Source organism: Delphinus delphis, chromosome 19 (assembly GCF_949987515.2).
Source record: "Delphinus delphis chromosome 19, mDelDel1.2, whole genome shotgun sequence".
Classification (NCBI taxonomy): domain Eukaryota; kingdom Metazoa; phylum Chordata; class Mammalia; order Artiodactyla; family Delphinidae; genus Delphinus; species Delphinus delphis.
In genome coordinates, this window is record NC_082701.1 from 11,364,742 (window position 1) to 11,377,434 (window position 12,693).

Below are 12,693 nucleotides of genomic sequence, written 5' to 3' on the forward strand. Positions count from 1 at the left end.
CTCCCCCCACAAGCCTGGCTTTGGATCCTAGTGCACCGATGACTGGCTGTGGGTCCTGGCTCAAATTCACCTCTCTGAACGCCAATAAGCACATCTGAAATATGGTGATAACAAGACATGGGGTTGTTGGGAAGACGGCAGGAGAGGAAGTACATGAAGCACCTGACACAGTGTCTGGACATAACGTATTCCCAATTCACCATCATAGTACCGTACATCAAGGCCAAGGGTGGTGTGCAGCAGCTGCAACCCGCGGAGCCAGGCTGCGCCTCCTCCTTGCCTTCTGCGAGCCCTTGGCCCCAGCTGCCCACTTGCACCCCTCCCTCCACAAGGGAACCCGGCCGTCCTCTCCAGCCCACCCTCCGGGACAGAGCTGAGTGCCAGCTGCGGGCTCTCAGTGTCTGCAGCCTCCAGGATTCCTGTGTTTGGGATGCCAGCTTCTTTTACTGTTGTTAAAGTGTTTTGCTGCTGGGAAGCCTCGAGCATCTCCACGGAGGGACATAAATAAAGGTAATAACCTGGCTATTAGGAAGTTTCGCCAGGTGTGTCCACCCTGGAGCACCCTGGCATGCTGCAAGGCAGCCCTCGACAGCGAGCGCAGGGACGGGTGAGAAGCCTCTCGTGCTCTCTGTTTCTGGGTCAGGTACCTCTTATTCTCTGGGCTGCAAACAGAGTGGGGGGTGGGCATAGGCAATGCGCCCCCCGTCAGGGTGGCGTGGGAGGGATGCGGGGCAGACCACGCCCAGGATGGAGCACAGTAAGCGTGGTGAGGCAGGACAGAGGGTGACATCTCTGAGTGCTGCTCTCCACGGCCCTCCTTCCTCCCCCAGCTGGGCGTGGAGCCTGCAGGTGGGGCGTATCGCTCAGAGCCCAGAGCTGAGGCTTGGGGCTGGCAGTGCAACCTGGTGGCTGTGGGTGTGGGCTTTGGCACCAGGCCAATGTTGGTGCAAGTCCTCGTCCCTGTGCAATGTCTGTGCCACTGGGCAGGTCCCACCAACTCGATAAACCTTGGTCTCCCGTGTATAGAATAGAGACGGTGATGGTCTCCACTCCCGGAAACTGAGCCCAGAGCCACCAGCACCCGTAGAGGGGGTTGGCACACGTGCAGCCTTCAGCTCTGTCCTGACCTGGATTGTCCCATGCAGGATGTTTGGGCTGAGGCCCGGCTGCTCGTGGGGTCTCTCCATCGCGCACCCTAACACAGAGGAGGCGCTGGGCCTGCCTGCTGGCAGGGAGGGGGTCTGACCTCATCTTAGGTCAAAGATGGGACAATATTGGCTGGTGGCAAAGCTCCCCATGAGGGAGTCCCGCTGCTCCATAGTGGCAGGGGTGGGTGGGTGGGGCGCTTGGGGGCCTGGAATCAGGCTGGATTCATTGAACCTGACAGGCTTGGGCCTGAGAGGGCTCAGAGGGTCCCCAGGCTACTCCTCTGTTTTGACCCGGCCACCGAGGGCCTCTCCCCCTCCCAACCCCAGGCCTCTGTCTTCTTTGCTTTAAGAATTGCGACAGCACATTTTCATTTATTAATCTTATGCTTCATAACACTTTTTTAAAAGCCCCAAAACCAGGTGCCCGTGAGAAACAATTCACACTGTGTGGACAGTTGTCAAGGCCCCTCAGAGGCGACTATGTGGCCCCAAACCCTATGACAGTTCCCTGGGGGTTTCCTGGGGCTGCTGAGCCTGGGAGCGGGGGCGGGGAGATTCGGGGCTGCAAAGCTGAAAGGGAGCAGAAGGTGGGACACAGGGGGAAGAGTGGCAGAGGAGAGGACATCACTTAGGGTGCCCCGGGGCCATCCCAGGATGCAGGCTGGAGAGCAAGGCCAGCCTGAGGTGGGTGACATCCTGGCATCTGTGGGTTCACTCCAGCTGTGAGCTCCCCAGAAGTGAGAGTAGAAGAGGGCAGGGGGAAGGGGGCAGAGGGGTGAGGGGCAGCACACAGGGACAGCTGAGGAGGTCCGCAGAAGGGGGCGAGTGTTTCCCCCTAAGCCCCCAGGGCAGCAGTAGGACAAAGCTCTGTGTCCTCCTCCCCTCCCCTCCCGATGTGCTCTCCACTGAGGAGTCAGGGCCCTGGGTGGCCGCAGCTGCCTGTCTAGGGATCTGTGCGCTAGGCCAGGGTGGGCCAAGTCAGCCGAGGGCCGGAGTCGCTTTGACCTGGCAACCTTCCCGGCGCCCCCTCCCTCCCCCAACATTCCCTTCACAGCAGGCGTGATAATTGGGTTTTACAAGGGGCCCTCTGGCACTGACCTAGTTGTCCTGGTTCCCGCCTTCCTCTGTCCCTGTGTGTTCGCCCCTGATGTTCTTTAAACCCCAGGCATTGTGCCTTCATATGTCCTGATTCTGTCCTGAATCCACTCTGATTCTGCTGGGCAAGGTCAGGCTGGTGCCGGAGCCTGGAGCAGGCATTCAGGGTGCCTGGCATAGCATGTGCTTCTCAAGGGCGCCCTGCTCTGGGCCCACATCTGGGAATGAGACAAGTGGGGCCCCGGGTCTGCACCCTGGACAGCTGAGCAGCAGGTGATGGCCTGAGCGTGACCCCGTTAGGGGCCTCCTCCCTGACACTGGGTCCCCATGTGTGTGAGGAGGGATGGAAGGGTTTCTGGGGACCAACTCCTCATCTGGAAATGGCAGCAATAATGCAAAGTGCTCGGGCTCAACTGAAATAACACGTGGAGGGCACAAGGCCTAGCACCGGATGAGAATGTCCATTTGTCTGTCCATCTCCCTCCCTCTCTCATCATTTCCTCACCTGCAGAATGGAGGCCTGGACATCCCAGTGAGAGCCCTGTTCCCGCAGGGACCGTGTGTCCACTACAGGACACTGACCATCTGCGCTGGTGCTGGAGCAGCACAGATGGGAGCATCTTCTGCCGGTTAGAACATCTCTGCAGGGGGAGGTGTTCTTGGGTTCCCCATTCACAGGTGAGAGCACCTGAGGCTATGAATGACAAAGGGACTGTGCCCAGGGCTCAGAGCTGCTCCCGCTGGACTCAGGATTCAAGCTCGGTGACCGACCCCTGTGCCCCTGCTCTTCACCCCTGCTCCGGGCTGACCAGATGTTTGGCAGCTCTGGGGCTATCTGGGGGGGTAGAGGGCGAGGAAAACTTGTCCTGAAGCGGGTCACCACCGTGGCGCCTTCACCAGCCCTGTGGGTGGCCGAGCATGTCCAGGTCTGGATTCTGACAGGTTGCAGCTTGTTTTTTTGAGACTTGTCAGCATGGGGCTGCCAGGGAAACAGGTGCCTGTCTCTAACAGGGATGTTTACCCGGCTGCGATCTGAAGAGGCACGTTCCTTGATTCCTACAGGGCTTGGGGCCAGTCCCTGTAAGAGGGAGCCTCGAAAGGGTCAGCTGGGGGGCACAGATGGCTTTGGGTTTAAACGGGGCCAAAACTTTCACCAGCTCCTGCAAACAGTTCCCTGAATGTGGAGGTTTGGCTGAAATCAGGTGGGCGACATCAGCTGCTCCCCACACCCACGCCCGGAATCCCCCCACTGCCCCCTCCTCAAGACATCCCCCCAATTTCAGAATCACCTCTGCTTGGTCTCCCAGCTCCCGTAAGCTGCTAAGCATGAAGCCTGCCTTCCGAGGCTGTATGAATAATAGGACTGAAATCATCCCTAGTTAAAAATAGATACTCTTCTTAATAAATATTTTACGTACTGTCTTTAGAATATACAGATCCCCTGTCTGGAGAGTTAAAGAAAACCCTGTTATCGAGCCGAAAGACTGTAGGAAAGGCTCAGCCTGACGTCCCCGCAGCCACAGCTCCTGACCGGGATCCACCCCCTCTTCAGTGACGTTCACTGAGAACAGCCTGCACCAGTACTGACGGAACTCCCAGCCAGGAGCAGCCTGGGAATTCTTGGGCGTGTTAGTCACCTATAAATTTGATGGAGGCAAATCAGTTATCCGATGCCCCTTGGCTAAGTGAGGCTCGGAGTTCAGAAAAGCCAAAAGCAAGTTCTCATGTTCCCACTGTACAGAAGGACTCCCCTCTGTGAGCGGAAGCTGGGGGCGTCTGGGGGCAGTCTCGGGGAGGGAGAGGAAATTCTGGGTGGGGAGGCGGAAGTGGTTGGAGTTTAAAGCGCTGGCCCATTTCAGAAAACTTTGCAAATGCAGTATAACCTTGAAGGTCTGCGTTAATTAGGACACGGCATGATCTAGATACAGCAAATGAATCTGAATAATCTGCAGAAACAGCTCCCAATCTTGACCGCCTCCTCCCCGCTATGATCTTCCCATGGAAGACAGGGCAGGCAGGAAGTGCTGGGGTCTGCCCAGCATGCAGACCACTTCAAAAAAGCCCCACTCTGCAGGTCCCAAGAGAATGGCTGAGAGTCCTTACTCAACAGGGCGGGAAACTGGATATTGAAGGGGCAGAGTATGCTGAAGCTAGGACAGATGAACCAAATGGGGTTTGGGGCCGATGTCTCAGCATTGGTCTCTCTGCCTGGACTGGCAACTCCATACCCCATCTGGTTTCCTTGGACTGAGCGCAGAGGCCCTTCCCTGTGAGGCCCACCTGCCCTGAGGATGGGCCACTCTCTCCCTTGTGCTCAGCTTACTTTGAGGAGATTTTGGTTTAGCACCCGGCACCCTGATGAATGGGTGGATGGATGGATGGTGGATGGATGGTGGTGGATGGGTGGTGGATGGTTGGATGGCTGGATATATTGATGGGTATGTGGATAGATGCATGGATGGGTGGATGGATGGAAGGGTGGATGCATAGGTGGATGGGTGGATGCATGGATGAGTGGATAGATGGGTGGGTGGATGGATGGAGGATGAGTAGATGGATGCATGGAGGGGTGGATGGTTGGATAAATGGGTGAGGGGATGGGTAAATGTGTGGATGGGTGGATGGATGGGGAGTATGTGTGCATGGATGGATGGATGGGTGCATGGATGGATGCGTGGATAGAAAAAGCCACCTTGTATCAGATTCCAAAGGGGAATTGATCACAGAATAAAAATGGGAGCCCAGTCACTCCATTACTCCAGGGTTGATCATATACGTGGTAATGTGCTTTAATCCTTCTCTCCTGCTGCCCTCTATCCTTTGCTTTCCAGTTCCTGCATTACTGGCTGGAAAGGCAAGGCTTGGGGAGCAGGGAGAAGGAGTAGGAGAGACCAGAATTACAGAGGACAGACAGTGAGAGTTCAAGGACCCGATGCTAGACTCTCCCACATGGCCCACCTGGAGACCTTGAGAAGCCAGGCTGCCCCTCCACTGTCAGTGAGCCAGGGCACTTTAGGACGTTATTATGTTTCCCAGTGTTCCTCGAACAAAGCCGGTGCTGGAACGTTGGGCAATCAGAACTCAGCACCTGCTCGGGCTCTCGTTGGGCGAGGCTTTGTGGGGGATACAAAAGAAGTTAAAAAAAAAATAAAGACATCCAGTTATTTCAATAGAAAGCATTTTTTAAAAATCCATGCCACTGTACCTACACTTGTTTTAAGTTTTTTATTTTGGAAGGTACAGGGGAAGAAAATCATGAAATGTTTTCATGTCTCTGTGATTGAGCAAATGCTTAAAATATTAAACTATTGCTTAATAATTGATTAAAACTAACCTCAGTGGGAGCCAATTACCCATTTGGCAGGATCTCTTTAAACTTTTAAGGCCTTTTAGCTTCCCCTGGCCGCCTAACCTTTCTCTTGTCTGATTCATTCAGGTTTCAGCAGACAGTTTGCCTCTTGTTGATTGATGATGTCACGATGCCTCTATTGAGCTGTGGGATGGTTGACACAGGCTGGATTCAGAAAAAGTAAAGTCCTAGCAACACTGTGTCTGAAGAGGTAGTGAGGGGAGGAGAGAAGGAAGTCAGAATGTCTGCAAATAACAGTACTGCGGTTTCTAAGATGCAGAAGGGGAATCAGAGGTAAGGCTGTGTGGCCTTCAGAGCCACTTAAGTTGTCTGTGACTTGAGTTTTCCCGCTGAATGACAATTATGCCGGCCTCTCTGTTTTTCAGGGAGGATACTAAAAGCATTGAGCCAAATGGTTTAGAACGTGGGCTCAGGTGTCACACTGCCCTTGTCCAAACCTTCCCCAGAGGTTACTTCATGTGTGACCTTGGACGAGTTTCTTAGCCTCTCTGTGCCTCAGTTTCCTCATCTATAGAATGGGAGTAAGCGTAGAAATGCCCTCCTGAGCACATTAGGTAAGATATTCTCAGCATTAGCCAGTCTGGGAAAGGGCTCCGCTGTGGTTGCTATGCTGATTTTAAAACAAGTACTTTGAATTCTGTAAGAGAAAGGGCCATTATATGAACAGCCAAAGTCCCCCAAACTAAGCACAGTCTTCAAGAGATACGTGCACACCCATGTTCATGGCAGCATTATTCACAACAGCCAAAAGGTGGAAGCAATCCGGTTGTCCATCAGTGGATGCATGGATAAACAAAATGTGGTCCATCCACACAACAGAAAATTATTCAGTCTTAAAAATGAAGGAAATTCTAACATATGCTACATTGCAGATGAACCTTGAAGGCATTATGCTACGTGAAATGAGCTAGACAAAAGAATACAAATAATCTGTGATTCTACTTATATGAGGTTCCTGGGGTGGCCAGATTCATAGAGATGCAGTAGAATGGTGGATGCCAGGGGATGGGGGAGGGGAAATAGGCATTTAGTGTTAAATGGGGACAGAGTTTCAGTTTGGGAAGATGAAGAAGTTCTGGAGATGGATGGTGGTGACAGTTGCACAACAACGTGAATGTGCTTAATGCTACTGAACTGTACACTTAAAATGGTTAATATGGTCAATTTTATGTTATCTGTATTTTACCACAACGAAAAGTAATAACTAAAAACATCACTAAGCACACCTGCCTCCTGTCCTGAGTGTGTCACCCCTGACTGGGGCCAGACTCATTTGCTGTCTGCGGATGGTGCTCAGACATGCATGGACGGAGCAGGGCTCTTTCATGACAGCTCAGCAGGGGCTGAAGAGCCCCCTCCCCACCTGCTGGGTTATCCACAGACCAGCTGAAAGAAGCTTCAAGGGTCCACAGCTGGATGAGCCAACCTCACCCTTCTATGCCATTGGTGGGAGTGGAAACTGATCCGGCCTCTTCAGGAGGGGATCCTTGGGAAGGTGTATGGGAAACCTTAAAGGCATGCCCAGGCCAGATCCTCTGAGGAGTGGAGTTGTTGTTTGAACCCTGCCTGGTCCTAACTTAGCCTGTGCTCATTCTCCTTGATCTAGCCAGGCTCAGTAGCATCATCACTCAGTGGTGGAATGCGGTACAGGAGGATAGAGATGGGGACTGGACCCAACCCTTGTGAATCCCCCATCACCAGAGAACACAGGCAAAAGTGATGACAATGCTTTACAAGATGCTGTTAACAGTAATATGAATTCCTGCTGCCTTCCTAGAGCTGAGGGCTTAGATTTTTTTCTTTGATGCAGACCATTTTTAAAGTCTTCATTGAATTTGTTACAATACTGCTTCTGTTTTATGTTTTGTTTCTTATTTTTTGGCCATGAGGCATATGGGATCTTATCTCCCCAACCAGGGATCGAACCCACACCCCCTGCACTGGAAGGCGAAGTCTTAACCACTGGACCACCAGGGAAGTCCCTAGAGCTGAGGGCTTAGAAAAAACTTTCCCATGGCTGATTTTCTTCATTTCCTACAGCCTGCCTGCCTCATCCCTCGCTACAGACTTGTCTATTTATTTTATTTATTTATTCATTTTGGCCACGCAGCAAGGCTTGCAGGATCTTAGTTCCCTGACCAGGGATTGAACCCGGGCCCAGGGCAGTGAAAGTGCTGAGTCCTAACCACTGGACCGCCAGGGAACTCCCAAGACTTCTCCATTTAAAATGGACAACGTAAGGTCCGCCTTCTCAGGGGGCTATGGGGCAGGCCTGTGGGAGACCAGGGGTGGGGGAATCTGTGGGTGGGGGGCAGGGGAAGACACCCAGCACTGAGAGTCACACACAGACTCAGCATCAGCTGAAAGGGCCACAACCATACAAAGCTGGGATCCACGTTCAGGCTTCCTCATTTTCTTTCCTCTTTTTATCATGTGTACGCTCTTTTGAAAAATCAAATTAAAAAAGAAAAAAAAAGTCAAACAGTTCAGAGAGGTTTATAAAGAACTCTCTTCCTCTTCCTCCTTTCTCAGCCCTGAAGGCAAGCACTTTTAACTGTTTCATTTTTAGTTATATGGTGGTCGCTCCGCGAGCCTAAATAATATGCTCATAACGCCATTTCTTGATTTATCTGCTGTAGAGATTATCTGCTGTGCTGGGTGAGGCTTCCTCATTGACAGCGCCTGGCCCCGTCCCCGTCTCCGTGTGGTTCACCCTCTGCCACTTCCTGACTTTGGATTCTGTGCTCGGCTCTGTCTCAGGTATGGGCTTCTGCAGTCTCTCTGTCCTCCTGGGGAGAAGGGGGATGTGGGCCTGCCTTCCTACTTCCACTCAAGTTTTGCGCTGCCCTGGTTGGTGGTCTTTCATTCCAGTCCGAGGCACTCTCATGTCTCAGGCTTTGGCCCCAGAGTGACGCTCTACATTCGAAAGCACATGCACGTGAACACTACATGGCGAGCAGGGCAGGGCCTGGCTCCTGGTCCTTAAGGTTCTGAGGCTCCAGGCCCCTTGCAGGACTGCTCACCTGGGCTCTGTCACGCCACCAGGGGCTTAGAATCACTCCTTCTCATTTTCATTTGCATACTTTGGACCAGGCCTTTCTTTTTTTTAAATTTTATTTATTTATTTATTTATTTATTTATTTATTTATGGCTGTGTTGGGTCTTAGTTTCTGTGCGAGGGCTTTCTCTAGCTGCGGAGAGCTGGGGCCACTCTTCATCGCGGTGCGCGGGCCTCTCACTGTCGCGGCCTCTCTTGTTGCAGAGCACAAGCTCCAGACGCTCAGGCTCAGTAGTGTGGCCCACGGGCCTAGTTGCTCCACGGCATGTGGGACCCTCCCAGACCAGGGCTCGAACCCGTGTCCTCTGCATTGGCAGGCAGATTCTCAACCACTGCGCCACCAGGGAAGCCCAGGCCTTTCTTATAGGCACTCCATTTTCTCCTGCATCTTGATCGCTTATTCCTTCCTTTCTGGCCTGACCCTATCTCATCCCTGTTACCCTCTATGTATGGCTTGGACTCTATCCATCCTTCTCAAGGCTCAGACCAGGGGCTCCACACTTGGACCAGAACTTCCTGGCACAGACTTTTGTTATTCCTGGATTTCTCATCACCTTTCTTTTTTGCCGCTGAATCTTGGATTTACTCCAGTCATTGTGTCACTTTGGTACCTTGGGCTTTCTTGTTCATGCTGAGGCTTTTGTTTCAGGGAAGTGGGCTGTCTGTTCACGTGTGAGACTAGCGAGGCTGGTGTGGAGCAGGTATGGGTGGGATTTAAGGACTGGCAGGCTGTGCTGCAGGGCAGCTGCCGAGAGCCCCCGGAGGCCAGCATCGTGTTGGTTACTAGGGGCAACCAACACCCAGAGACTTTAATGCCTATGTTCCAGATGAGGAAGCTGAGACCCAGGGGGCAAGTGGCTTGTCCAAGGCCACATGGCAAATTGGTGGCCAGAACCCAGGTCCTCTGAGTCAAGAATCCAGGTCCCTCTACTGGACTGCTTTGGTTGGAGCCACCCTGGAGAACTGGGCTTCCTAAACACACGGACCAGTCTGTAAAGCTCTCACAAGGGGGCTCGTGACCTAGGTCACAGACACCTCTGCTCCTGGGCGCTAACCTTCCTTCCTTGGCTTTCCTCTGCTCCATCCACAACTGCCCTTCCCAGCAAGGTCGTGCTCTGAGGTTTCAGAACAAAAACAACCTCCAGGACTATCTGACTAGAAAATACAGGCCAGAAATCCACCGTGGGACCTTCACACTGAAGAGATTTTGTTGATTTTCTTGCCTTGAACAATCCAGTCTTACAATTAACTAGAGATCCAAGCCTCCACGTGTGTGGGAGAAGGGCTATGGGCTGGAACCATTTGCAAAGGGGCTGCTGGTCGTTGGGGGCCGGTGGGCAGGCTCACAGGCCAGCTTTGAGGGCACTCGGCCTCATTTCATGACCTGGAACTTTGGTCTCCTCTACACGTCAGGCACTTTCCCACAGGCAGCCCCATGGGTTCTCCTTTTAATGTCAAATCACAGAACTTTAGTGCAGAGTGGACTTCTGTCCTGTCCCTTCATTGTAGAGGCAAGGAATAGGGGGTCCACGTGGGACTGGGCCAGGCCACTCAGTGGCTTTCTGGGGGGGCATTGTTGGTATTTGGGGCAGGTTGTATTAGTCAGGGTCCTCCGGAGAAACAGAATCAGTAGGATATATATACAGAGAGGGGGAGTGGGGAGTCGGGGAGGAGGAGAGAGAGAGAGGGACTATTTTAAGGAATTGGCTCCTGAGATTGTGGGGCTGGACCGTCTGAAGTCTGCAGGGCAGGCTGGCAGGCTGGACATTCCAGCAGGAGTTGATGTAGCAGTTGTGAGCCCAAAGGCAGTCTGGAGACAAAATTCCTTCCTCTTCTGGGAACTTATCTTAAGATAAGGCCTTCGATTGATTTGATGAGGCCCACCCACATTAGGGAGGGTCATCTATTGAGTTAAATATTAATCTCCTCTGAAAAGTGCCTTCACAGCAACATCTAGATGGTGTTTGACCACACAACTGGGCACCATGGCCCAGCCAAGCTGATACAGAAAATTTAACGATTGCAACGATTCTGTGTGTGCAGTTGTGGGACATTTGGCATCCCTGGTCCCTGCCCACTCAGCACCATAGTGTCCCCAGACCTGTGACAACCAAAGACAAGTCCCCTCTCTACTTCTGAATGAGCCCTGGGTCAGGGGTGAGGGGGGTCTCCTATGAGAACCTCTTAGGGAAGGTGGTGAGAGAGCCGAAATTTCCCTGGGACCCTTAGCCAGTGCCTCAGGCACTAGACTCCATGAGCATCTAGCTTTTCTGCTCAACTGGGGGTTAATGTCTTGAGCCTAGGGAATGCCTCCTCGCCTGTGTCCTCCAGAGCACAGGGTGGGTCCTGAGCTCACAGTGGGCCTCCTGCAACGTCACACTCCCTCCGTGTCCGATTCTCCGACCATCAGTCCAGGGCCCCCAACTGTGGCTGCCTCTGATGAATGGCCACAGTAACGGCCTTCGAAACCGGCCCAGAAATCAGATATTTCTGTAATGATTAGAGATCATGTGGGGTCCAGCTCCCGGTGACATTATGTGGTTAAAACAGACCTGTTTCATTTCATCCCCAAGTGTGAGACTGTGATATTAGGAATTCTAATGTGACCGAGTCCCTGCTGATCCCTGGCTCCTGTCCTTTAGGAAGCCTGATATCTGCAACTCAGAGGCAGTGTGGATAATGGGGGGCCTGCTGCTTAACCCTTGATATTTACCAACTTTGGTCAGTTCATCAATCCCCAGTCCCAAATTTGCTAAAGTAAATGCTATGCCCTTTTCATAGAGCTGTCATGCATAAAAACTGCCACTGTGTTCCCTCTTTCCTACCCCCCCCCAGTGAGCCCTGCAGCAGGTGGCTGCCAGCACACTGGGGGTGCTCTGAGGACAAGCCCGTGACAGTCTCATCCCCTTTCTTTCCCCGTCCAGCTTGCCTTGGTCCGGAGACCCAAATAAGTCCAGGGATGGTTCTATACCCTTGTGTACACCCAGAAGTGAACGCTTGACCCTCCAGCCCTGGCAGTTGGGGTCCAGCTGGACGACACCTGGAGTGGGGAGGAGGAGGAGACAGGGTTATTGGTGCAGGGATTTCAGCCCCTCCTGCGTGGCTGGATTCTCCTGTCCCCCCTGTGACCTGGACCGCCCTTACCACCTCCTGCCCCATCCAAAGGGGAGGGGAGGCCAGCGAGACAGGGAAAGAAGACAGAGGGTTTGGGACCACAGTGGCAAGTAACCCCCAAGTCACAGAGACCATAATAAGCTGCTATGAATGGAGCATTTTTATATGTCAGCCCCTGCATCGGGCTCTTTGCGTAGACTGTCTCACATACCTCCCCTGCACGTGCCCGTTCCCCCTCACGATCACACAAGCCCCATGTCCATATAAGGCTTACATGGGTAAAAAGCCACTTCAAATGTCTATCTCTAAATTCAGAGTCATACAAGGACGCAGTTCACACAGGTATTTCACCCTAGTATTTGTGTATTGTTTTTGTAAAGTCATGTCTTTTTTCATGATATGATTTGGTTATCACTGTAGTAGGTATCTGAGTGCCTATTAGTTACTCATTTTTACTGATGGGAGGATTATAGGTCTAAGACATAGTACCGACAAGCTCACAGTCTTGTAGGAGGTACAGGTGTAATAATATAATGTAATGTGCAGCTCTAAGGTGAGATGGCTTGTCGACCAAGTCTCTACTGTTCTGAATCCTGCCTCTGAACATAGAAAGTGCTGTTTACCCTCAGAGGATTCCCTAAGTCACTAATTGAATCAGTGAGTTCTCCAAGAAGCGTTTATTAGGCTGAAGAAAACATTTCCTTTTGAACAATACTTCCTCTCATTGGTATAATTCTATAGAGGTGGCCAAAGGATTTTATATCATCTAACTTTTTCCTCACAACAACCTTATGGGATGGGTAGAAAAAGAACTACCCTCACCCCATTTTACAAATGAGGGAAGTTGCAAGGCTACTGAGGTAGATTCTGGGCAAGAACTTCTGCTCCTTGGCCAGAGATTCATTTAT

At 52.2% G+C, this 12,693-nt stretch overlaps 1 protein-coding gene across 1 annotated transcript in view; it reads left to right on the forward strand.

Annotated features, from left to right (window-relative positions):
• Positions 1–5,727, forward strand: part of ENDOV (endonuclease V) — an 85,114-nt gene extending 79,387 nt beyond the window's left edge. Inside the window, exon 11 of the mRNA XM_059997367.1 lies at positions 5,680–5,727. Coding sequence (XP_059853350.1) covers positions 5,680–5,712 — 33 coding nt within the window. The 3' untranslated portion in view covers positions 5,713–5,727. The remainder of the gene's footprint in view (positions 1–5,679) is intronic.
• The last annotated feature ends 6,966 nt before the right edge of the window (positions 5,728–12,693 follow it).